Raw genomic sequence first — 25266 nt, forward strand, 5'->3', positions numbered from 1 at the left:
GTGCCTGCACCCCCAGCACAGAAGTGCCTCTGCCGTCACCCTTCCGGGGGCATTAACCTCTAGATTTCTGTTGGAGGAAAGGACGTAGCTGCTTCTCACATGCCCATCCCTGTCCCTCCTCAGGTTAGCCCACTCCCTCCTCCACCTGGTCCACTCCCCGGTCCTGAAGTGCTCTTAGTCACAAGTCTTCTGAGGCTTCCGCAGCATGAAGTGAAGTGGTCCTGTTGCATCCCTGAAGACGTAGGGTTTAGCTTCCTCCAGACTGATACCACACGTTCATCTGATTTCCGTTGTCCAAAATTTATTCCACTCCCTTATTCTCTTTGTCCTTGCCCGCTTCTTTTTCATTTTTAAAAAACTTTTTATTGGAGTATATTTGACTTACAATGTTGCGTTAGTTTCAGGTGCACAGCAAAGTGAATCAGTTACACATGTACGTATGTTCACTCTTTTTCAGATTCTTTTCCCGTATAGGCCATTACAGAGTACTGAGTAGAGTTCCCTGTGCTGTACAGCAGGGCCTTATTTGTTATCCATTTTATATACAGTAGTGTGTGTGTGTGTGTGTGTGTGTGTGTGTGTGTGTGTGTCAATCCCAGTCTCCCAATGTATCCCTCCCTCCTATGTTTCCCCTTTGGCAACCATACGTTTGACTTCAAGATCCTACTTCTTTTTCAAAATCGCTTTATTGTAGTTTTAAAGAGAGAATGAAATTGGAAGTGTGTTTGGTTTCCCATCTTAAGAATCCTTGCTCATAGGGTTTTTAAAAAATTAGATTGAACACTGCTTACGAACAGAGTGACATGGAGGTTATCCTTTTTTGAGTATGCTCATGTTAGTATCGTTATGGAAGAAAATTATGATTATGCAAATACATGTAGCATGTTATTCTTGGAAATTTAAGACTTTCACTTCATATCTGAGAAGTTTTCTCTCTCAGAATTTCTAGAAAGCAAGAGCTATGCTGATTCCTACAAATGAACACACTATTTTTTTTTTTTAGTGTGCTTGTTGATATGATCTCTGGATGAATTACTTACAGTTGAATACTGCCAATACGCTTGTAAACAGTGATAACTCAGATGCATGCTCCTATCAAATACATTTTTATTTAAAATAGTAAATCATTATCACGAAAGATAAGGTCTAGGGACTTCCTAGTGGTGCAGTGGTTAAGAATCCGCCTGCCAATGCAGGGGACATGGGTTCGAGCCCTGGTCTGGGAAGATCCCACATGCCACGGAGGAACTAAGCCCGTGCGCCACGACTACTGAGCCCGCACTCTAGAGCCTGCAAGCCACAACTACTGAGCCTGCATGCCACAACTACGGAAGCCCACGCGCCTAGACCCCGTGCTCTGCAACAAGAGAAGCCACCACAATGAGAAGCCGGCACACCGCAATGAAGAGTAGTCCCCGCTTGCCGCAACTAGAGAAAGCCCGTGCACAGCAACGAAGACCCAACGCGGCCAAAAATAAATAACTAAATTTTTAAAAATTGCTAACATTTAATCATGTTTTTAAAACTGCAGGAATTAAAAAATTTCCCTTTGGGTTCCCACAGATTCTTGGGTATACCTTTGTTTCAGTACTTTGAAGAAAGGGACATTATTGATTTTTGCGCTTCAACTCGTAACTCTGTAGGTACTCAATTATTGAATGGTTCCAAATTTAATATTTTTGGTTTTGAGGCCTTCACACATTAAGGTAGAGAACTACTTTGACCCCTTTCAAAGAATTCCTTTTTTTTTTCCCCGCTTGGTGTACCACACACACATACAAATCCACAGGTTTTTTTTAAAAAATCTTAATATTAATTATTTCTTATATAAAATTAAACCAAAGCAATAAGATAAGAATTTTCTGAATTGACTAAAGCTTCTGGTGTCTGTAAGTTGATTATTTAACTTTTCTTTGTGTTACATTGACTAGAAAAAAGTTTTTTTGAATGTCTAATATTTTTCATAAACAGGAATATTTCTTTCCTAACAAAGTAAGATAGATCACATTAATGTATTATTCAGACAGATTCTTCCAAGCCGTGTAGAATAAAGCTGTCCTGTTTCTCCCTTCCACACTGCTTCTCTCCATACGTCCTGGGAACTATCTCAGTACTCATTCCGCGCTCTGAATTCTTGGCTGACATAATCCCTGTAACTCTGTGTGCTTCCTGGGGCATCATCAGGGTTTATGTTGAGCTGCTGTAGTCAAATGCTTCCATTTTATATTTATTATTTTTTTAAAGATTGGTGATATAAATTCTTTATTTTTTTTAATTGCTGTAGTCCTCCAGTGTAATACACGATAGAATAGAAGCTATCACAAAACCAGTGATACCATTATTGAGTCTTTGAGAGTTTTAAAAATACTTGGATGTTGTCTGGTTAAGTGTTTGTTTATTTTTAATTTTTCAACTGAGCCTGGAGAATTATATACATTTACTATTACTCTATCTTCTCTGTCTCCTTTATTATTTATCCTTATATGTGATACACAGATATTTTCTATTCTGTTGTATCTTTTAATGTTAATCACTACTCACATATCACAAATTGATTTCATGACCCACTAATGGAGTAGGAAACTGCGAGAAAGCAAGACAGATGTCCGTGCAGGCACTTCACATCATTGCTGCAATATTAGTGGATACGTTTTATACTTCATATTCATGCGTTTCATATTCTCCTATCGTGTGTGGTGGTAATTTGACTTTTATTACTGTCTAAACATGTTAAATTTAGAACATTTCTGACAGTTAATTTCTGGTCTCATATTTTTCTTAAGAGCGTGCATCTCTGCTTGTCCAAGGAAATTTAGCTCTTACTAGGAGAGGAAAAAAATGAAATGTGTGTTCTAATACCTATAGTAGTATTTTAATACCTTACAGTGAGGGGTGTGGGGTGTGATAGCCAAAGAGAACAGAGGCTGGTTGGTAACAGCAGAACTAACGGGGATGTGCCAGCCAGAGGACCATGATTTGTTCATTTGCCTTTATGTTTCATGTCAAAGAGCCAGTGCATTTGTAAAACACTGAGTCCCACCTCCCACAGTTAGTAGGTGTGGGTCATCTCTTGCGGTGCTATTCAGAATTGCCTTATAGCTGCCCTCAGGCATAAACATATTTTATGACAGGACACAAACACATCTTCTCATTCCAGAAATGAAAGTTTCACTCCCCAGAACTTATTCTTTCTGTAACTGATGCACTTTGATACTCTCGCTCCTACTCTTTTAAAAATGCTGGTTGCAACAGTAAATTGATGTCCTGACCCATCGGTCTGGGTCAAGTTGAAGAGCGCTGTCTTGTTGGACAGAATCCCTGGGTACCACGTATCACTGTTATTCTTTCTGATTACCAGAGCCACCCCCGTAATGAAAAGTCTTGTACAGGAGGGATGACGTAGGGTCTAAGCAGAACAGACGTTACCAAGCTGGACCAGAAAACACCACCTAGTCTGACCTTGTGGAAAAGTAATGTTTTCACAGAACATATCTTTACATTATACATTGTTTTTGCAATTAACAGACTATATCCAACAACATAAAACTTGTCACTAAATCCTAATAGACAGCAGGAATGAGCACAGGGACAGTGTCATTATGTGCGGACAAGAAAAATGTAGTAGCATTTTTACTTAGCCAAAAGTTTGAACAATACCATGAATATAATAATAATGGTAATAACAGCAGTTCCCATGTATTGCATATCTACTCTCTGCTAAGGACTTTATCATCTTCATTCCTTTTGATCCTCAGAACTGTCCAGTGAAGGTGGGTATTATCTTATTCTTTTCCAAATGAGAGAAACACGCCTTAAGGAAATGAATCATCTTCCCCAGAGTAATTCAGCTAGTAAGTGTTCACAGGCTGACACACGCCCTGTGGTCTTTATCACCACCTGTGATGTCCAGCCTGAGCATGGAGACACACAGTCCTGAATCGTGTCACTGCCACTTCCTAATTGTATGCCTTTGAGCCACACGGTTTCCTCCCTGTGAAATGAAAAAGAAACCACGCATCACTTACAGCCATGGTGAGGAGTGAGGAAAGAACTTAGTAAGGAGTTCTTACCAAGAAGAAGCTGTTTGTCCACAGCATTGCCCATAGGAAGAGTGAGCAAACTTTGTTTTCGTCAATCTGTGGGATCAGAGATAATATATCCATTTTCATTCGCCTTTATCATATAATGTTGTAAACTTGCTAATGGATTACTTTTTATGGATTTGTCTGACCCACAGAAAATATTCCCTGGTTTCTAAATCCTGGAGTATCTTTAGAGTGAAGGTGGTTGTTTCTGCTGTGTGTTTTGGGCATCCACTCGCCCCAGAGGCACCGGAATGGACCTACTGACTTTTCTAGAGAATTGTCAGAGCTCTGTTTCATTTCAGCTTATCGTTTCATCCCTTAATAAGCCTTAATAAGATCACAGCTCATTTTCAATAGAAATTCCCCATTTGAAGTTTATTAATTTCTTCATTCCCACTGGAATTTGAATTGCACTGTGTCCTGTTGCTGCTGAATCAACAAGGAAATGTCACCATTTCCACAGTGACAGAATTCTTCGTGTACCTGCAAGAAATTCAACGTGTGCTGAAGATAATTTAAAGTCTTTGTACTGTTCACCAGGCAGAATTGTAGGACATTTAAAAAGAAAGAGCCATAGAGCATTCTTTCTGAATGCTTGTTTTGGGAAATAGTTGTCATTTTTTCACACGCCTTCTGCTTTTCAGAACAACTCCTTGAATTCATGCACCAGCTGCCGGCTTTTGCCAACATGACGATGTCGGTGAGGCGGGAGCTCTGTGCTGTGATGGTGTTTGCAGTGGTGGAAAGAGCCGGGACCATCGTGTTAAACAACGGTGAAGAGGTTAGGAAATACTTCTGCCACTTATAACGTCTCTATGTGAGCCTCGCTCGATGCAGCAAATGAACAAAAACCCCATTCTTCTTCTTTCCTCCTTACAAACCATGGGCAACAATAAGTTTCAATCATTCGGGAATTACGATGCACTCGTTGTGTCAGAGTCTTCCAAGTTCATTATTTTATTTTCTATTATTTGCGGTATTCCAGATGATACTCGTAGAAACATTTTTGACATTTTAACTTTTCAGATTTTGCAACTTAAACGTTCATAATATTATGCCTCTTGTCAGAACACAATGCTGTTCTTATCAAGGCTGTGGTGATCATTTTATCTTGTTTACATGTGTTTTGGGGAACAGAAGACACTTTTTCCCTAGTGTCGTTTAAGAGAGGAAGAGCTAGAGTCATTAGGAGAGAGGAGTGCCGTGCAGGCACCTGGAAACCCGTGGGTCCATGGCTGTGCTTTAGTTCTCGTTCTGTGAACTTGGCCAACGGTCAGCTGTACTTGGGTTATTTGTTCCCTCTTTAAAAATTAAAAGATGTAAATCATTTTTAGGGACCGTTCCAGCATTTACAGCTTCACGATCATGATATTATATTTTCTGCTTTGTTTTCATTTTTTGGAACTAGCTGGACTCCTGGTCAGTGATTCTGAATGGTTCTGTGGAAGTGACTTACCCAGATGGAAAAGCAGAAATACTATGTATGGGAAATAGTTTCGGTGTCTCTCCTACTATGGACAAGGAATACATGAAAGGAGTGATGAGGACAAAGGTGGATGACTGCCAGGTATAAACTGTCATTATTCTGTGCTTAATATAAAGAACTTACGTATGCAGTTGAGGTAAGATTTTTCAGCCTGTATAAACAGGTCATCTTTTAGATTTATAAAGAAGATTTTAAAGTAGAACTATGACTTTTAGTGTTATCACACTCCAGGAAATTAAAAACAAATCTCCCCTAAAGTTACTTGGACTCCACAGAGCTAAGCATTCTGTAAATGTGTTCTATTAAAAAACAGGTGTTCTATAAATACAGTATTTTTAATTTCCATCAATAATAATTTATAGTCTAGTCAACAAAAAATACGGAAGTAAAAATGCCCATGATGAAAAGAAATTATATGTAGGTTAGTAAAGATGCTGTGATACAGTTACACAGTATTTTTATTTAAATACATGGAAGATACGGAATTGATTTTAGAAGTCATGAAAATTAATCATGGTATGAATCAGTAGAAACACTTGATAGTAAAGAAATGATTGCTAATAAAAAGAACAATGTCAGTATTGATATTATGTTAATATTCATTATTTAAAAGCATTTAATAAAAGAATAGAGAGAATGTTGAGACCAAATGTGAAATTTAATTAGATCGATCTAACAGGTAACCTCTATATTAGTGTAAAAAAAAATTTAAGATGCTTTTATCATTATTAAGTATTTATAATTTATGTCTTAAAAAATTGTCCTTGAAAGATAAAATATTTTAATATAAATAAACCAGAAGAGTTGACTTAGACTAATTAGTGTTAAGTGGTCCTTGTATTTATTAGTCTACAGTCTAAAATACGTCATCTGAATATAGTTTATGCTAAAAGAACATCATTGAATTTTTATAATGTCTGATAAATATAAAATAGTGCTCATTTAAATTTTCATTTCAAGCGTTTTACTCACTAAAAAGAAAAATGACCATGGCTATAAATAAAATCATCTTACTTAGAGAATAATTTTGCTAAATAATTCCTCCAGTGAGCACCATAGAGAGAGGAAAAAAAAGGCTATAAATTCAGTTTTTGAATATGTAATGCCAGAAGAGCTTTCTTAATATAGCCAGCTCTCAATTATTTGGCAAAATAGAGGAAAACAGAATGGTACATAAATCTCAAAGCCTATATTTGGCCTCAAAATGTTAAAAGGGGTCATATGTGATATTTCAGCTTTAGAATTATATTCCAAAAAAAATAAAGCCAAACTGAGTCAAAACGAACTGGAAAATTGTTAAAGGTTTCTCTGTCCTGTTATTGCTTCACAGTCTCTCCTTGGGCCCTTCTGCAAGTCAGGATCACTAGAGCATCTGGGTCCGTTTCTGTCCTTAAAGGGCGAGTAAAAGCTGTTTTATTTCTGAGGGTTCCGCTACTACATTAGCGCCTCATAATTGGCCAACCCCTTTTGTTAGAAATTTTGTAATCTTGGGACTGAAGTGATGTAGGAGGCATAGAAATGTCTCAGAACAATTGATAAAAATATTATGAGTTAATATTCCAAGAGTGCTGAAGTAATGTCAGATGTAGCAGGTAACATTAAATATTTACCCAGGAGTCCTGGGAAAGGAGGAGGAGGTAGAGGTAAGGAAGAGAGTTCATCTCTCTGCTGGATGAGGAATCAGCGAAAACTCCAGAGTGACAGTCATCAAGGTAGACGCCAAGAGAAAACTCTAATTGAAAACGAAAACTCTGATTGAGGTAGTATTAGGCTCCTATGGTTCCTGATACGAGACTCCCGGATGTACATAGAGGGTCAAGGGTGCAGTGTCTGCCAGACAGAGTCCTTCTCGCTCTGCAGGCCTCTCCACACGTTGTAAAAGGAACGTGAAATCAGGGGTTCAAGAATCACCCTTGTGATTCCCACCCATCTCAGGCCCTGCGTTCCCCCCCTCCATATTAGAACAGGCATGGAGAATGAATTTAGATATTTTAATGCAAATGCTTGTTTGCATTAAATTATATAGGGTATTTCTGCTAAAATGTCATTTATTTGTCAGGAAGTGCGCGTGCCACATCCTCCTCTTGTTGGGAGAACTAAACAGTGAGAATCACATTTTTGTCCATAACGTGATCTCCACAAGGGTGTCATTGTACTGAGCACATTGTAGGCAATCAAAGGTTACTGAATGAAATGAACGAAAGTGGTGTTCCCTTTACCAAGAGGAAGCAACCTTGGCTAGGTTTGGCCCTCATTTCCTTACAGTTCAGTGGGTTCCCAAAATACATCTTGGGTAGTGTGGTATAGAGTCGAGCCCAAGTTCAGCCTGAGGACACAGCATGAGTGGATTCAGTTTGACATTTATTTCTGTCTGTTTGGGTCCCGTGATGTGCTCAGTGCTCAGCACTGTGCTTTGCCCTGCTCCCTTCTGTGTGCCTCTCTTCCCATTCTCTTTTTCTTTTTCTTTTTCTCTCTCTTTTTTTTTGGGGGGGGGGGGGGGGCACACCACTCGGCATGTGGGATCTTAGTTCCCCAACCAGGGATTGAACCTGCGCCCCCTGCAGTGGAAGCACGGAGTCTTAATCACTGGACCACCAGGGAAGTCCCCTCCTCTTCCCGTTCTTGTCCCCTGTTGGGTTTGAAGGACAAGGGCAGGGCCAGGCATAGATGTCCTTTGGTACCAGGTGATTGGTTTTCCATTCCCCATCCGCGCCTTTTCCTTTTCTCTTTCCCTCTTCCTGTCCCTCTTTTTCTTTCCCGCTCTTCTACTTCTGTCCCCCCCTCCTCTCTCCACCACCTACATCTAGGGCCTGCCAGTGACACCCAGGCATGGCCTCGCCCTGCCCTGCACCCTTCAGCGGGGAGGGAACACTTGGATGCCTGTGTGAACAATTAGGTATGAACTCCCTTGCAGATGCAAAGTACCAGTTTAAACAGATCTAATGTCTTAAGGTAAATCTGTTAGACTCATGTTTTCTTGAGACCATGAGAACTAGTGATGCTTTGAATTTTAGCAGTAGTTTTGGAGGAGAAAGCAATTGCATGGATATAGTGAAAGCTGACTGTTTTGTATGTTGATAAAAGTTTAACTTTACTTCATTCTTTTATCATTTTTAATATTTTTACTAAATAAAAGTTGTGAGGTCATGTGCCCAAAAGAAAATTATCCTGGGACGTAAGAAATGAAATGAAATCATTGCCCTTTTATAGATGAAATCTTGCTTGAATTTTTATTTCATATCAGAGTGCCAAGATCATACAGGACTTTCACCTGTGAACACCTATCTGAAAGTATAAAACCTCACTAAAACAATTATGTGTATAACTCACAAATTTTCAACTGGTTTCATCATACCAATTAAAAATTATATTTTTCCTATAAATTTCATGTTATACCTAAAAACTTCTTAAAGCAAAAATAAATTTGCTAATAAAAAATAAATGTTTTCTTGTAAAAGTTATTTCTTTTGAGATATCAGTTCTGTATGGCCATATTAGAAATTCAGTTTGGGCGTCTTTCTTTTTTCCTTTTTGGATGGTATTTCAGTTTGCTGCAGAAGAAATGCCAAGGATGTCTGTCTAGACACTAAGAATTTCAAATCAAACTTATTCTAATTTCTTTAAGTCCTTAGTCAGGAAGATTAATTTTAGTACCTTTCTCTTCAGAAAGCATTTTCTTTTTATCTCTCTACTTACTTGTTTTAACTCAGGGATACATTTCTTTTTTAGGAGATAAATGATATAATTATGTTCTCTAAAAATGAGTATAAGAAAGAACACCTAAAATTATTTGGAGACCTGGGGAACAATTTTGCTACCCTGTAAAAAGAAAAAAGTTTAAAATATTTTTGAGGCAAGAAACTAAGGACCATAGATTTTAAACATACACACACCTGTGGTCAGTGTTAAGGATATGAGTCTGTAGGGGTTTTTTTGGCATTAAAAAAATTTTATTAAACTATCCATAATTGCTTACAACAAAAGCCTATGCTTTTCGAATTTTAACTTTTTGATTCTAAACTCTTAATAGAAAAGTTAGTGAGATGATATCAATCAACTTGATGGAAGAAACCTAATATCATAGTATGCTCGTTCTCGAGTGTGAACTGCTGCTGCTACTTCTGTAAAAAAGCTTTACTGAGTATGCAGAAAGTATGGAGAATACAGGAAAGTATATTAAACAATGAAAGTCACTTGTAAATGGCATTGCTCAGAAATAATCATTATTAGCCTTTTGTTATGCCAGGATTCTGATATGCATGTATAATTTTTTTAAATTAGCAAGCACGTACTTATGAGACATTGGTTACATGAGCATGCCGAATGCACAGCTGTGTCCTCATCTGTACAGCGGGGATAATAGTAGTACCTTCCTCATGGGCTGGTTGGGAGGATAAAGTGAGAAAGTTCCTATAAAGCTACTGCAATATCATGATGATAATAATAATGTCATCATTGTCATTAAAATCATTATTACAATATTTGGTTTTAAATTTTTTTAAAAAAATTAATGTGTTATCATGAATATTGAGCCGGAAGTCTAAACGTCCTATGAAAATATGATTTTAGATGCCTATAGCATCTTTTATCTTACGTACATTATAATTTAACCATTCCCTCTTTTCATCTTTTCACCTTAAAGGAGAAAAAGAAATGTCCATCCTTTCTTCATTCCTAACAGATTTTTAAAATGAGAATAAATTATTCAAAATTCAGAGAAAACAATAATTTTTATTTACGAATCTACTGTTGCTTTCTCACAGGCCTCTGGCTAATCTGTGTAACAAGTGATTTCTAGAATTCATTCATAACTTTCTTTAAAACTACTAAGAAATGTAATTAAGTGGTTTGCCCTGAGCCCTGAAATTTTTTATCTTTGGGGTCGTGGAGGAGTAATTGCTTGAAGTGCATATTTTTGTTAACTTTTTCTTTAAAAGAGCAAGGATTAACCTTCATACCAGTTATGAGGAATAATGATTTGAGCTTAACAAGTATGTGGCTTGTTTTGTGGACCTTTTTTGAACAGACTTTCTAAAATGATTTCTTTTATCAATTATAATTAGCAAATTTGTTATATCTACTGCTTGGGTATCTTTGAATTTTGATATCTTTTATTAAGATCATCTTTATTTTTAAATTGCTGCTCTGAAAGTCTTCAAATTTTTAAAGCCCACTAAATGATAATTATGTTTTAATATCTGTTTTTTAAATAATAAAATTTATTGAGCACATACTGTATATCTAGCACAGTTCAGGAGTTTTACCTGGATTATCTCACTCAGCCTCCACAAGGATCCTATGAGGCTGGTGCTCTTATGACCATCTCCCCTTTTCAGATGGTAAAATGAGGCCCACCGAGTGATTGTCCCAGGATCCCACAGTGAGAGGTAGTAAAGCTGGGGTTTGAATCAGTTCACCTGACCCTAGAAGTCACAGGCAGGAAGGGTTGGGGCAGGTAAGAGAATTTCTTCTGACAAGCAATTTTATGGTGATTTTATTAGCACGCTCGGATTTCCTAAGCACCAGAGAGTCCCAGGTTTGTACCTGCCCACTGATAGTACAGCAAAAAATCACAATCTAAAAAAAGTCGTGGTCACTTAGCTCAGTCCCCTGGATTCAGGTTGCACATTACAATTCTTAAACTAGAAAGACCACCCAGCAGCTACCCTGATGGAGTGGATTACAATCCATTATTAACATCATTCTATTCTGAACTCTTTTCATATTCTTCCTTTCTGCTAGGGCCATAATTCTAACAGATACTTAAACGACCACGTATAGACTCTTCAGAGCTTTTTTGCTGCTCTGCCCACAGTTGTGTGTGCTCTTTTTTTTTTTTTTTTTTAATTTTTATTGGAGTATACTTGATTTACAATGTTGTGTTAGTTTCCAGTGTCCAGCAAAGTGATTCAGTTATACATGTACATATAGCCAATCTTTTTTTTTTTTTTCTTTTTAATATCTATCCTGAGAGTCCCCTCTCCTCCCCCAGTGTTTTCCAAGTGTCACGGCTTGGGGGGTGGGAGTGGTGAGAAAGAACTATTCTAATTTTATCTTCTGATATTTTTCATTGTTAGGATTTTTAATATAAACTACATATAAATATTCTAAAAATGAAACTTTTCTTGACCAAGGAGGAAATGCATTAAAAAGTAGAGAAGTCCGATTAAGGTTCATTACTGCCCTCATTTAGAAAGTATGGGAGCGACACGGGAAAATGTCAGTGTTAAATAATTAAAACACTGAATCATTAGCGCCGCTCTAGGTCTCTCGCAAGCACTTTTTCATGAGCATGTGACTCACATCTTATTCCAGTTTGTCTGCATAGCCCAGCAAGATTACTGCCGCATCCTTAACCAAGTAGAAAAGAACATGCAAAAAGTTGAAGAGGAAGGAGAGATCGTCATGGTGAAGGAGCACCGAGAGCTCGATCGAACGGGAACAAGGAAGGGGCACATCGTCATCAAGGTGAGACAAACACGCCTCTGCCCCGTGGCCGGAGGGTTTAGGTAGTACCCGTTAGGACGGTGTAAGATGCCCCCACTCCGTTTTCAGGCGTAACTTCTCTTAAATGTTAGCAATTGTAAAAAATCTTTATCCTTCCTGAAGAACAGCAGTCTTAGTCATTATTGTGTATGTTACTGTCCAGTTCATCTTAGGCTGAAGGTTTGAAACCAAGGTACCATATAGTTGCCATTCATGCGGGATGCTGGTGACGCCTTTGATTTGTTGCAGGGCACCTCAGAAAGATTAACGATGCATTTGGTGGAAGAGCATTCGGTGGTGGATCCGACGTTTATAGAGGACTTCCTGTTGACCTATAGGACTTTCCTCTGCAGCCCGATGGAAGTGGGCAAAAAGTTGTTGGAGTGGTTTAATGACCCGAGCCTCAGGGATAAGGTTGGAAGTTGCGTTTTAGTTTCCTTTCAACTATGAAACATTCAGATACAAAGTTAAAGAGACTTTAATATATATTTGTCATGCCACTTATGTTCAAAATATTTTGATGGGATAAGAGAATGTACTTCTTAAGCCAAAAGAAAAAAACAAGGTGATACACATAGCAGTTCTTGTTATAGATTTCTAAGTTCAGCCCTAGAATTTTTTTGTTGTTGTAAAGCCTTGCCTCTTGGGCTTGCAATTTATTTGTTTGTTTGTTTACTTATTGGGCCGCGCCATGTGGCATGTGGGATCTCAGTTCCCCGACCAGGGATCAAACCCACGCCCCCTGCATTGGAAGTGCGGAGTCTTAACCACTGGACTGCCAGGGAAGTCCCTAGAAATTTTTTTCTTTTTAACGCAAAGGCCGATACATAGGCCAGCAAATGTTTCAGCAGGTATTCTGTGAGAATCCTTCCCTATGTGGATGTATTTTTGATGTATTTGTGGGAGGAGGTGAGTTCCGTGTCCTTCTCCTCCGCCATCTTGACTCCCTTCCCCCCAGCACATGTTTATAAACTTTAGTTCCGTTGCAAATTCTGTTAAAACACAGCCCTCAATCACCTGGGTTCCATGGGAACCTGCATCCTCTGGTTCAGTGGACGGCCAGTGTACACCACATAAAAGTTAGTTTTTCAGTTGGCACCCGAGCAGCATCCCCTCAGAACCATCGCGGGCAGGTAGGCCCCAGTCATGTAATTCTGAACAAACCCTCTTCAGCAGCTCTTGAGTCAAGCTCTTTCTCAAGGCCAGAGTGGGTGATAAAGTACCTAGTCTTGTGAGGTTTGAGAGTTACTCATGGCCTGTACTCATTTCTCCTTCCACGTGACGGCCTGGTTTCCATGAGGCCGACTTGGGAGAGTCAGGGCGTACAAATCCAGAACTGGGCACTAGCAGCAAAGGGCCTCCAGCTCCAGAGCTTCCCTGGTGGCGCAGTGGTTGAGAGTCCGCCTGCCGATGCAGGGGACATGGGTTCGTGCCCCGGTCCGGGAAGATCCCACATGCCCCTGAGCAGCTGGGCCCGTGAGCCATGGCCGCTGAGCCTGCATGTCCGGAGCCTGTGCTCCGCAACGGGAGAGGCCACAACAGTGAGAGGCCCGCGTACTGGGAAAAAAAAAAAAAAAAAAGGCCTCCAGCTCCAGTGCTGGCCCTGCCGCTGACTCGCCCGTGGCCCTAGAGCAATCGTTTGGACAGTAATGCTCTTCATCTCATAATCTGAGGGTCACAGGCATAGAAGACCTCAGCCGAGGTCCTTAGCCTTAGCATTGCCTCTGTCATGTACCTTCTGTGTCATCTCACCCTCCTGCTACTCATCTCTTTACTTGTAAAACAGTAACCAGCCTCCTTTTGGGGTTGCTGTGAAGGTGAATAACCGTGTAGGGCCTGGCTCCCAGCAGCCTCTTAGTGCATCTTAAAGCTATTGTGACGGTAGTTGGTAGTATTCAGTTTATGATTTATGAATCTTGTTTTCCTCACCTGGAATATGGCTAGTAGACTTCTAAGTTGGCTTCTCAGCTACAAACTTTTAATTTTATGAAAAGGTCAGGTGTTAAGGATATAGTTTCGGGGAGATGGTCATCTGGGTTTCCTAGACTTGAAAAATGGGCGTTAGTGGAAATAAATGACAAAAAATTAATACAACTATCAAGAGTTGACTCCTGAGTGATTAGTCAGGTTATATACTATAATTTGTCACAGAGTACTGACTATAAGCAGTATTTTAACCGCAGTTTGAAGATTAACTGTCTACTGTCTACTCTGTTTCTTTACTGCTAGAATGGCATGCTTAATTTTCCCACTTTAAGAGGTTAGTTAACGCTTGAAAACAATGCTATGGAAAATTTCTTTGATCTTGTTATTCAAGATTTAGAACATTAAACTCATATAAAATAAAACAGGTACTTTTAAAGCTGCAGTTATACTCACTTCGTATAGTAAAATTTTACTGAGAATTAGATGTTGTTATAAATATTAAGGATGCCCTTAGAACATAACAGGTAAAGTTGTCGTCCTCATGGAACTTACAGTCTAATGAAAGTCACACAGTTCTTGCTGATACAAAGCTAATACTCCATAGCTGTGAGTGTGTGTATTGTTCTGTATAAAGCTCAGTGTAGGGCTCAGTGAAAACATGTGTGCAGGGTAAGAAAAGGCTACTCATTTTCCCTGCACAATTGTAGATGTTAAAGTTTCTGTCTTCTTTTGTATTATTTTGATTTTATTATAGTTTTCGTTGTGACCTATTTCAAATATATTTTGAGATGAAGCAAGATAAAAGTTAGTTACCATCCTTCACAGATTCAAAACCCTTCTCGGTCAAACAGCGTAAAGTCCACATTCACAGTATTACCGTATATTTTTAGAAGGTCATTCTCTTATGAATGAAATCTGAGAGTTTTATTGTTACCTTTCTTGCTCATTGTTATGAGGTAAATTGTTTGTTGGATAACTTTTTTGAAATGACTTTAATCGTAAATTTTTAGCACTAGAAAGAAGAAAACCTATTAAAAATAATTGATTTTGCAGGTTACACGGGTAGTATTATTGTGGGTGAATAATCACTTCAATGACTTCGAAGGGGATCCTGCGATGACTCGATTTCTAGAAGAATTTGAAAATAATCTGGAAAGAGAGGTAATATTGGGGATCTTTAAAAAATAAACCATCAGCTTTAAGTTCATTTTATTCAGCCCATCTTTGAAACCACTCTTTTTGAACTCTTGTAGAAAATGGGTGGACATCTAAGGCTATTAAATATTGCTTGTGCTGCTAAAGCAAAAAGAAGATTGATGACACTCACAAAACCATCCCGAGAAGCTCCCTTGCCTTTCATCTTACTTGGAGGCTCAGAGAAAGGATTTGGAATCTTTGTTGACAGTGTAGATTCAGGTAGCAAAGCAACCGAGGCAGGCTTGAAACGAGGGGACCAGGTATGGTATTTCTGAATGCGAACATAAGGGTAAATACTGGTGTCTTTTTCTCCTTCAGTCAATTGGGAAACTGAAATTAATTTTATAACTTTATTTTTAGATATTAGAAGTAAATGGTCAAAACTTTGAAAATATTCAGCTGTCAAAAGCCATGGAAATTCTTAGAAATAACACACACTTATCTATCACTGTGAAAACCAATTTATTTGGTAAGTGGTTTACATTTTTGCATACTTTCATTTTCCTCCTTTTTTTTGGTCTTTTTTTTTTTTTTTTTAGCATTTAGGTCTTAATCATGAAAAAAGTCATGTTTATCATTCAAACATCATAAGAATTGAAAATTTATAGTAAAATGCATAGATACAGAATTAATTATGTAAGTGTATAATTAGATCTGAATCAAAATCTACTTACTTGAGGACCATAACATTATTTTTATCGATGTTTTTATTGATAAATATTTTAAATATCTATACATTTAAAGAGTGTACTATTTTAACTTAATCTGAGTAGAAGTGACAGAAGATATACAAAAACAGATTCTTGGTGTCATTTGTTCATTGGAGTAGTGTTTTTCTACAAGATTACCATTTTGGTAGCTGAAGTCTGTACTTAGATAATATTTCCAAGTTCTGCAATCGCCTTTGAATTGTTCAGATTTCTTATAATGGGTGTTTTGCGGTGTTTGTTTCCTTTTTAGTGTTTAAAGAACTTCTAACAAGATTGTCAGAAGAGAAGAGAAATGGTGCCCCTCACCTCCCTAAAATTGGAGACATCAAAAAGGCCAGTCGCTACTCCATTCCAGATCTCGCTGTAGACGTAGAACAGGTGATAGGACTTGAAAAAGTAAATAAGAAAAGTAAAGCCAACACTGTTGGGGGAAGGAACAAGCTAAAAAAGATACTGGACAAGACTCGGATTAGTATCTTGCCACAAAAACCATATAAGTAAGTGTCTGTATAAGTTTTCTGTACATTACGTTATTGTGTTAAAATGACATGCAAAGGTGGTGATGTAACTAGTGTTTGCACATGAGTGTAAAAACTGTTTTCAAGCTTTTATGGCTGAGCTATCTTAGAAGCGATATTGAACAATTAAGTTTGTTTTAATCCCATTTTTGCCACTTACTTGCCCACTCCGATCTTCACTGAAATACTTTGGTTCTCATTTGGACTTTTAAAAGGCAAGAATGTGTGTTTGCTCCTGTCTCCGCCATGGTGTGGCGTCATTTCTGCTCCTGTTTCTTTGTTCCTGGGTGTCTTCTCCACCGTCAGCGTCTGCTGTGTGCCAGTCAGGTCATGGCTGCTCCCAGTTGGTTCCGTTCACGCTTGCCATTCTCTTGTTTCCTCTCTCTCCCGTTTTCAGTTATTTAACTGTTGCCAAGACATCACCAACCAAGCACAGAACTCCTTTCCTTCCTCCCAGTGGGCTCTGCAGTCCGAATGTCAGGTGTATTCTTGAATCTCTTCTTAGCTGTTTACTTAACGCCAGGAGCTCATACCAGACAGAGTTGCAGGTGTCGCACTTTTTTAGCTTTGCTTGTCTGCTTGCTTTTGTTTTCATTTTAGCTCCTTCTGGGTCTGTGGGTGTTCTATAAAACCCAGTTACCATCAGCCAAAATTCTTTAAAGTATTCAATTACACGGGGGCCCCAAATTCATTTATTATTGATTCCTCAAACTACAGAGGTGTAAGAGATAACCTGAAAACATAAAGGTTATTTTCTTCCTTTGATAATCTAATGGGTCCTACAGAGGAGCAGCACATATAAGCATTCAGGAGTGTATCGAGCATTTTTTTTAAATTCCACTTCAGATAAAATTTTCATCCAGATATTAGAGAGATATGGTCTAGGATGTGCTGTTAATGGGTCGAGTGTCAAACTTGTGTTTTCCCCATTAAACTATAATGATTGGTGGTTTCATATCAGCTAGAAAAGACTGCTACATCAGAGTCCTGAGGATAAGCAGTGAGTAAGATGGCTTTATTTATAGACTCGAGAGTATGATTATACCAGGTAAGTTTCTAAGAGACAGTGGATTAGGCCTGCTGGCATTATAGAGAATAGGAATCGATTTTTTAAGTGACCCTTCTTGATGAAAAAGTCATTTTTAAGTAGATAAGAAAAGTTACTTCAGTTACTTTAATGTAGAATTATTAGCAGGACGGTAACAAAAAAAATCTTAGAGTCAGTTGACCATGAGTTAAATATGAACCTTTAAAACAATCTAACACAAGTCAGCATGACCCTGCCGAGTATTAATAGAAACGTGACATGTCAGAGCTGGGACGTAATCCATCCCTGGTACAGGGTGTTGGCGAAGGACACGGGATGAGAATACTATGTATAATGTTATTCTGTGTATTTAGAAAGATATTCAAAAGCTAGAAAAGGGAAAAGAAAAAAGGATAATAATTAGACGTGATGATTTTAAAGCACTGAGGAAACATCTTAAATTTGCCTTGAAGAACACAGATGACTCATTTAAATCTTTATGAAATATTAAATATTATTATGAAAATTATTTGAAATAATCCATATATGTAATGTAATTGAAATGAAAAGAATAGTTATATTTAAAAGAAGGCTCAGTAAACTGTAGGATCTATTATATTGGTATGATAGACTTTATTTAATACTAGTTACTACTAAAACTTTTCTCTCCTAGAAATAAGCATATGTTTAGAAAGATTTTTTTTTTTTGACAAAGCTACCAAAGTAGTCAAGCAGATGAATCTTCTAGTACATTCTATTTTTTAATTTTTAAATTTGTTTTTTATTTTTTGGCTGCGCTGGTCTTCATTGTGGCATGTGGGCTCTTCGTTGCAGGCTTCTCTTTAGTTGTGGCACGCGGGCTCTCTAGTTGAGGCACGCGGGCTCAGTAGTTGCGGTGCGCGGGCTCTAGAGCACGCGGGCTCAGTAGTTGTGGCATGCGGGCTCTCTAGTTGCGGCACGCGGGCTCAGTAGTTGCGGTGCGCAGGCTCTAGAGCACGCGGGCTCAGTAGTTGTGGCACACGGGCTTCTCTCTAGCTGTGGCGTGCAGGTTTAGTTGCCCCGCGGCACGTGGGATCTTAGTTCCCCGACCAGGGATCGAACCCACATCCCGTGCATTGGAAGGTGGATTCTTAACCACTGGACCATCAGGGAAGTCCCAGATGAATCTTCCAGATACACTGTTGTTTTTTTTTTCTCTCTCAAACATTATCAGTATCACAGAAGCTAAGATGTTGGATGGTGGCAGCCTGACAAGGATAGGCCCGGAAGAGTGATGTGACTATGGGGTGGGTGGGCAGGAGGCTGGTAAGGCTCAGGTCTGTCGTGTAAGTGGAGAAAGACTGCAAAACCCTGAGGAAAGAGAGAATAAACCAACAGACTACATATAAAGTTAACCAAGGTCAAAAAATCTCAGTAGCAATGAGAGAGTTCTAGAGGTCCAGCAACAAGAGAATGTGCTCAGAGGTGGACCTTTCTGAACTAAGCCTTTAAAATAAAGTAGTTTCAGTCCAAGAGTAACCCTGCATCTGTGGACGGCAGAGATACAGCTGATAGTAGAGCGTTAGATCATCATGCTTGGTATTGAAACGTTGCTGAGAAACAGCTCGGAAGAAGGCTGCTCATTGGGGGATGCCTGGAGTGCGCCAGGATTGATAGCATCTGTGCCAGCAAAGGCCCAGTTGGCTCTGTCTTTGGTCTGAGTCCATAGCAGTTGTCTCACGTACGTATGACATCTAATATTTTTGGCAGTAAAGCCTGGTTTATGTGGTTGAAAAATAAAATTCCACTAAAAATGTGAAGGTTTTAATGTTGCATAGAACATGAATCCTTTTTGTCTGTATATACATGCCTCTGTGCACTTAAATGGAAATTTAATTTTGTTGTGGACTTACCTTTGAATCTTTTTTTAACTGTTATTGCAATAGAGTTGATTTACAATGTTGCGTTAGTTTCAGGTGTACAGCAAAGTGATTCCATTTTATATATACATACTTTTTAGATTCTTTTCCCATATAGGTTATTACGAGATATCGAGTATCGTTCCTCAGGCTAAGCAGCCTCGTTGGTTGTCTGTTTTATACACAGTAGTGTGTATATGTTAATCCCAAACTCCTAATGTATCCCTCCCCACCTTCCCCTCTGGTTACCGTAAGTTTGTTTTCTATGTCTGTGAGGCTATTTCTGCTTTGTAAATAAGTTCACTTGTACCATTTTTTAATATTCCACATGTAAGCGATATCATAGATAATTTGTTGTTCTCTGTCTGACTTACTTCACTTGGTATGGTAATCTCTAGGTCCATCCATGTTGATGCAAATGGCATTGTTTCATTCCTTTTTATGGCTGAGTAGTATTCCATTGTGTTTATATACCACGTCTTCTTTATCCATTCATCTGTTGATGGACGCTTAGGTCGCTTCCACAACTGGCTCTTGTAAATAGTGCTGCTATGAACGTTGAGGTGCGTGTATCTTTTCAAATTAGTGTTTTCTCCAGATATATGCCCAGGAGTGGGATCGCTGGATGATATTTACCTATGAAGTTTGAAGAATTTACACTAAAATCATCTTTGGTCTTGTGCTTGCTTATTTGCCTCTGTAATTTCTATTTCCCTCCCAAATAAAGAGGAAGAATGCTGCTAGATTTTTTTTTCTTTGCACAGCCATTAAAAATGGTAGTTATTTTGATCAAGCTGTCATGTCCGAAAGCCTAATTGATGCTAAGTGTCTTCATTTTATGGCACCTTGGTTGGTATTCCAACCTTAGTATGATCTTCTTTCTCCTTGTTTCAAGGTATTTATAGAAATTGGTCAGAGCTATAACCATTTGCTTGTGTTCTACTTATTTTGTGTTTGTTTGTGCTTATTGTTTCATTCTGATGTTTTGTTTTGGAAACAGTTGGCCCTTCAAATCTAGAAATAATGTTATGTATTATTAAACCATGTTTCAAGAGTTGTCCCCAGGCTTTTATAAATGGAAATGAGTTTGTAGCTATCCATAGTAAGTAGTATTTCTCTGGGAGCTTAAACGTAGAACTAGAAATTTTGAGTAGTGAGTTCAAAGTGAAAGTGAGTCATTGGATTTCCATTGCCTCTTTTTTGATGCACCACTGCTTTTTTAGGCTCTGTATAATTAAGAAATAATGTCTGTGTCAAGCTTTCTTTACATTTGGCTCCATCATGATCTCATTTATTTCTCTGAAACACTGGAGAATGAAGTTGGGACAGTTTGGATTTTTTTTCTCTATTCATTTTTTACTCAATTTCCTCATTTCTTTAAGATTATAAAACAACTTACCCTTCTGAGGCAGAAGTCATCATTTGAGTGACTAAATGCCTTTTTAAAAATGTGCTTTTTCTTAAATCTATTTCCATGACTAACTAGGGCTTATCTTTTCTTGAATATATGTCTGTACTCAGAAACTACTAATATTTGTTATGATTTGTCTTAAGCTAAAAAGACAAAGGTTTTAGAGAAACATGCTATGCACTTAAGAACATGAGTTGGATACACTTAAGCAGTAGTTGCTTTTGCAAGTTCCAACCGAATTTATTAATCACAGTTGTACGTTAACTGCGGGTTTTCTGAAATACGGTTTATTTATTGTCCACATATCTGTTGATGAGTCATAACTTTTTAACTTGCCGATCGTCTCTTTTCTACCTTTCCTCTTGGTTCAGCGACATCGGGATTGGTCAGTCTCAGGATGACAGCATAGTCGGATTAAGGCAGACCAAGCACATCCCGACCGCGCTGCCCGTCAGTGGAACCTTATCATCCAGTAATCCTGATTTACTGCAGTCCCATCATCGCATTTTAGACTTCAGTGCTACTCCTGGTAAGCGTGGCCCGCACTGCTTTTGTTTTCTCGTCTTTTTTTCCCCTGACATAACGGTAATGCTGTGTGTATCTCTCTTGGCGTGGCATGGACTCTATCAGATGCTAAAAGTCAGGATAAAACGTAAATTTCCAACGGCTGGAACCGGTTCATTTTTATTCTTCAGACCAATCTGCTATGCCCATGTGCAAATGAATCTCTCTGAACTTGCATTCTTTTTCCTAAAATGAAGTTAGCACGTACCATGCAGGCATCACCAGGTCATGTTAAGTAAAGAGTAAGAGGCATATTTTCAGTCAGCTTCCTGGGCTCTTCAGTGTAATAAAGATGGACTTCAGATTTCAATGTTTCATTTTCTGCTGACAACCCTGCATGCTGCTCTTGTGACCTGACCTGTTTGCCTTTGCCTGTGGGTAATGTGACTGTCTTTAGGCAGATGTGTTCATGCAGCATGCCTGTATATTGACTGAGTGGATCTTTGTAGGAGGGTTGAAGTAAGGGAGAGATGACAGTTGAGCATGATCTTCTCTGAGGAGACGCTTTCAGGTTGCATTCCTTAATTGTATTGCCAGGTACTGAAATCCTTTCTACTGACGGATGGCTCTTCTTTCCCCCAGACTTGCCAGATCAAGTGCTAAGGGTTTTCAAGGCTGACCAGCAAAGCCGATACATCATGATTAGTAAGGACACCACGGCGAAGGAAGTGGTCATTCAGGCCATCCGGGAGTTTGCTGTGGCCACCACCCCAGATCAGTACTCACTCTGTGAGGTCTCTGTCACACCAGAGGGAGTGATCAAACAAAGAAGACTTCCGGATCAGCTTTCCAAACTTGCCGACAGAATACAGCTGAGTGGAAGGTAGACGTCACCTACCCTGTTGGATTTCTTTACCCCGTCCTTAAACCCACATCAGAGTCTGGTGAACGCTTTCTAAGGGTTTTTAAAATAAGTTGCAGGTTAAAAGCAAGATTTTCCCCATTCACCAAGCATTGCCGTATCAAAGGAAATGCACACAGTAGACTGTGGACCCCTCGCAAGGATCTCTTAGGAGCTCGTGCAAAACAAGGGCGCTGTGCCCTGACCGTTGTCACTGCCGGCCAGCGCTCACGCTCCCATAAGGACGCGCAGGAGGGCACCTCCCTTCTCCTGGCAGACGCACCTTCACAAACACATCTTCCACTAGTATCCTCTGTCACCCGCTCCTGCCTACCGGACTTTTCCAGGAGCTGCGTTTGTTCACGCGGAGATGTCTGTGACAGTGTGGCTGGCTGAAACTGCCTGTTACTGTTCGTGACACTATGAAAAACCCTTCTTAACTCTGCAACCAAAGCTCATTTGCCTCAGAGTGTGGTCTGCTGCTGCTTGGTCTTCAGAGCGCTTCTATCACACAGTACTCGTAGGAAAATATTGTATGGGGTCTTGTCAGCCTCTTGCATGGTGTTTCCATTGATAAAATGTAATTGATAGCCTCAAATCACAAATAAGGGAAAGTTGAAAAAGTAGTTCGGTTTTGGCTCTCATATAATGACTAGATTCGGCACTTAGTGAAAATTGTTTTCATAAGTCACTTTTTTTCTTTTTTCTCTCACCATACGGAGTGTTTCATTATATTCTTGACTTCTTTGTCTTATGCATCTAAACCTGGTTTAATTCATTCAGAGCTTCTGCTTTCTTGCTGTCAACTATAACTTCCTTTGTCTTCTTTACTTTCGCTTTATTTCCAGCCCTGACACTAGTGGGTAGGGCTGTTTTAGGAGGCCCATTGTCTCGTTATCATTTGAATGTGCGTTGACCTATGTGTAATCTTGGTGGAGTTCTCCAAATCTCACTGAGGTGCAGAGTCATGATTCACAGTCAGTATTCAAGAAAATTACAAATGGATTCACATCGTGGGCTTCATGAGTGATCAAAACTGAGAACGTGGGCTTCCCTGGTGGCGCAATGGTTGGGAGTCCGCCTGCCGATGCAGGGGACACGGGTTCGTGCCCCGGTCCGGGAGGATCCCCCATGCCGCAGAGCTGCTGGGCCTGTGAGCCACGGCCACTGAGCCTGCGCGTCCGGAGCCTGTGCTCCGCAACGGGAGAGGCCACAACAGTGAGAGGCCCGCGTACTGCAAAAAAAAAAAAACTGAGAACGTGAAATCTGTGAGTGTCAAGGTCCCGAGGTCTGTGTCTTCGGCGATATATGCAGAAGGCCAGTTTAGCAGGACCACCCTGCTCATTCTGTTTCTTCCTTTATGGAATCTGGCTTAAGGGGAGCATCTTCGTATAAAATCGGGGGAAAAAAATCACAGGGCAAGCATCTGGATTCTGTTTTCGTCAAGTCACTTGACGGAGAGAAAGGAGCGCTAACCCTGAGTTTTCTCTCTACAGCTGGCGTACATCTTTGGGAGCCTCCGTTTCCTCATCTGACAAATAGGAATAATACCTGTCCCACTTACTTGGAGGGTTTTCGTGAAAATCAGATATTTGAAAGTTAAAATCTATTTTAGGATCGTTCTCCTCATAAGATCAAATAGAGGGAAATAGCTTACAGGTTTCTTCGGTATTTGAATAAATAGGTTGGATTGATCAATCTTTCCTGTTTCCTTCCATAGAGCTTTAAAATTTAGCTATTTTCTGTCCTTTTTAGCAAAAAAAAAAGGTAATCTAGAAGGCAGGGAAGGACAAGACAAAATGGATTGCACCTGGTACAGATGCAATTCCATGTGATGCGTTAGTTTCTGTCGGTGGCTTCTGGGCCGGGTTCTGTGATCTGGTGACCGAGGAGCTGCTGCCTTCTCTGTCTGTCCTTCCATCATTCAGTAGAGTGTTCTCACCACCATTCAGCAGACAGCATCGTTCTTTCAAGGAGTGTCGTGAGACTGCTGCTTAGGCTCTGAATTCTGTGTCTCTCACAGGTATTACTTGAAAAACAACATGGAGACAGAGACCCTTTGTTCGGATGAAGATGCTCAGGAGCTGCTGAGAGAGAGTCAGATCTCCCTGCTGCAGCTCAGCACCGTAGAGGTGGCCACGCAGCTCTCCATGCGGAACTTTGAGCTCTTCCGCAACATCGAACCCACTGAGTATATAGATGATTTATTTAAGCTCAAATCGAAAACCAGCTGTGCCAACCTGAAGAAATTCGAGGAGGTCATTAACCAGGAGACGTTTTGGGTAGCCTCTGAGATTCTGCGGGAGACGAACCAGCTGAAGAGGATGAAGACCATTAAGCATTTCATCAAGATAGCTCTGCACTGCAGGGAGTGCAAGAATTTTAACTCCATGTTTGCAATCATCAGGTAAGAGCATATTTGTCGTAAGGTTCGATTCAGTTTGCAGATTTAAAGATGCATCAATCCCTGAGAACCATAGACTCGGTGTGAGTAGTTTTTAATTGCATCATATGGAACAATTCTTTGAATCTTAATCTTAATCCTTAATTTAAGATCTCTTGTAGTGGATGGACCTAGAGATTATCGTGCTAAATGAAGTAAACCAGACAAAGACGAATGTCATATGATATCGCTTATATGTGGAATCTTAAATATATATATATATATATATATAAATGAACCTACTTACAAAACAGAAACAGACTCACAGACGTACAAAACAAATGTATAGTTAGCAAAGGGAGAGGAGGTGGGGGAGGGATAAATCAGGAGTTTGGGATTAACGTATACACACTACTATATAGAAAATAGATAACCAACAAGGACCTACTGTACAGCACAGGGAGCTCTCCTCAGTATTTTGTAGTAGCCTATAAGGGAAAAGAATCTGAAAACGAATAGATATATTCTTTTTATATATAGATAGAATAGATATATAGAGAGATGTGTGTGTGTGTGTGTGTGTGTGTGTGTGTGTATGATGAATCGCTCTGCTGTGTATACCTGAAACTAACACAACACTGTAACTCAGCTGTACTTCAAAAAACATTCTCTTTTATGCTAATTTAAAGCCCAGAAAATCTATATTCACCACTTTTTTAGCTCTGTGACTTTGG

General features: G+C 39.4%; 1 protein-coding gene across 6 annotated transcripts in view; it reads left to right on the forward strand.

The window, feature by feature from the left end:
* RAPGEF2 (Rap guanine nucleotide exchange factor 2) overlaps positions 1 to 25266 on the forward strand; it is a 244588-nt gene that overhangs the window by 200633 nt on the left and 18689 nt on the right. For all 6 annotated transcript variants that reach the window (XM_029234931.1, XM_029234929.1, XM_029234930.1 and 3 more), the window contains 11 exons: positions 4730 to 4866; positions 5494 to 5652; positions 11887 to 12039; positions 12307 to 12471; positions 15037 to 15144; positions 15237 to 15440; positions 15541 to 15649; positions 16141 to 16387; positions 21116 to 21273; positions 21891 to 22131; positions 24173 to 24556. In XM_029234931.1, coding sequence (XP_029090764.1) covers positions 4730 to 4866; positions 5494 to 5652; positions 11887 to 12039; positions 12307 to 12471; positions 15037 to 15144; positions 15237 to 15440; positions 15541 to 15649; positions 16141 to 16387; positions 21116 to 21273; positions 21891 to 22131; positions 24173 to 24556 — 2065 coding nt within the window. The remainder of the gene's footprint in view (positions 1 to 4729; positions 4867 to 5493; positions 5653 to 11886; positions 12040 to 12306; positions 12472 to 15036; positions 15145 to 15236; positions 15441 to 15540; positions 15650 to 16140; positions 16388 to 21115; positions 21274 to 21890; positions 22132 to 24172; positions 24557 to 25266) is intronic.

Source organism: Monodon monoceros, unplaced genomic scaffold (genome assembly GCF_005190385.1).
Source record: "Monodon monoceros isolate NGI ecotype Baffin Bay Population unplaced genomic scaffold, NGI_Narwhal_1 Super_Scaffold_20, whole genome shotgun sequence".
NCBI classification, from domain to species: Eukaryota; Metazoa; Chordata; class Mammalia; order Artiodactyla; family Monodontidae; genus Monodon; species Monodon monoceros.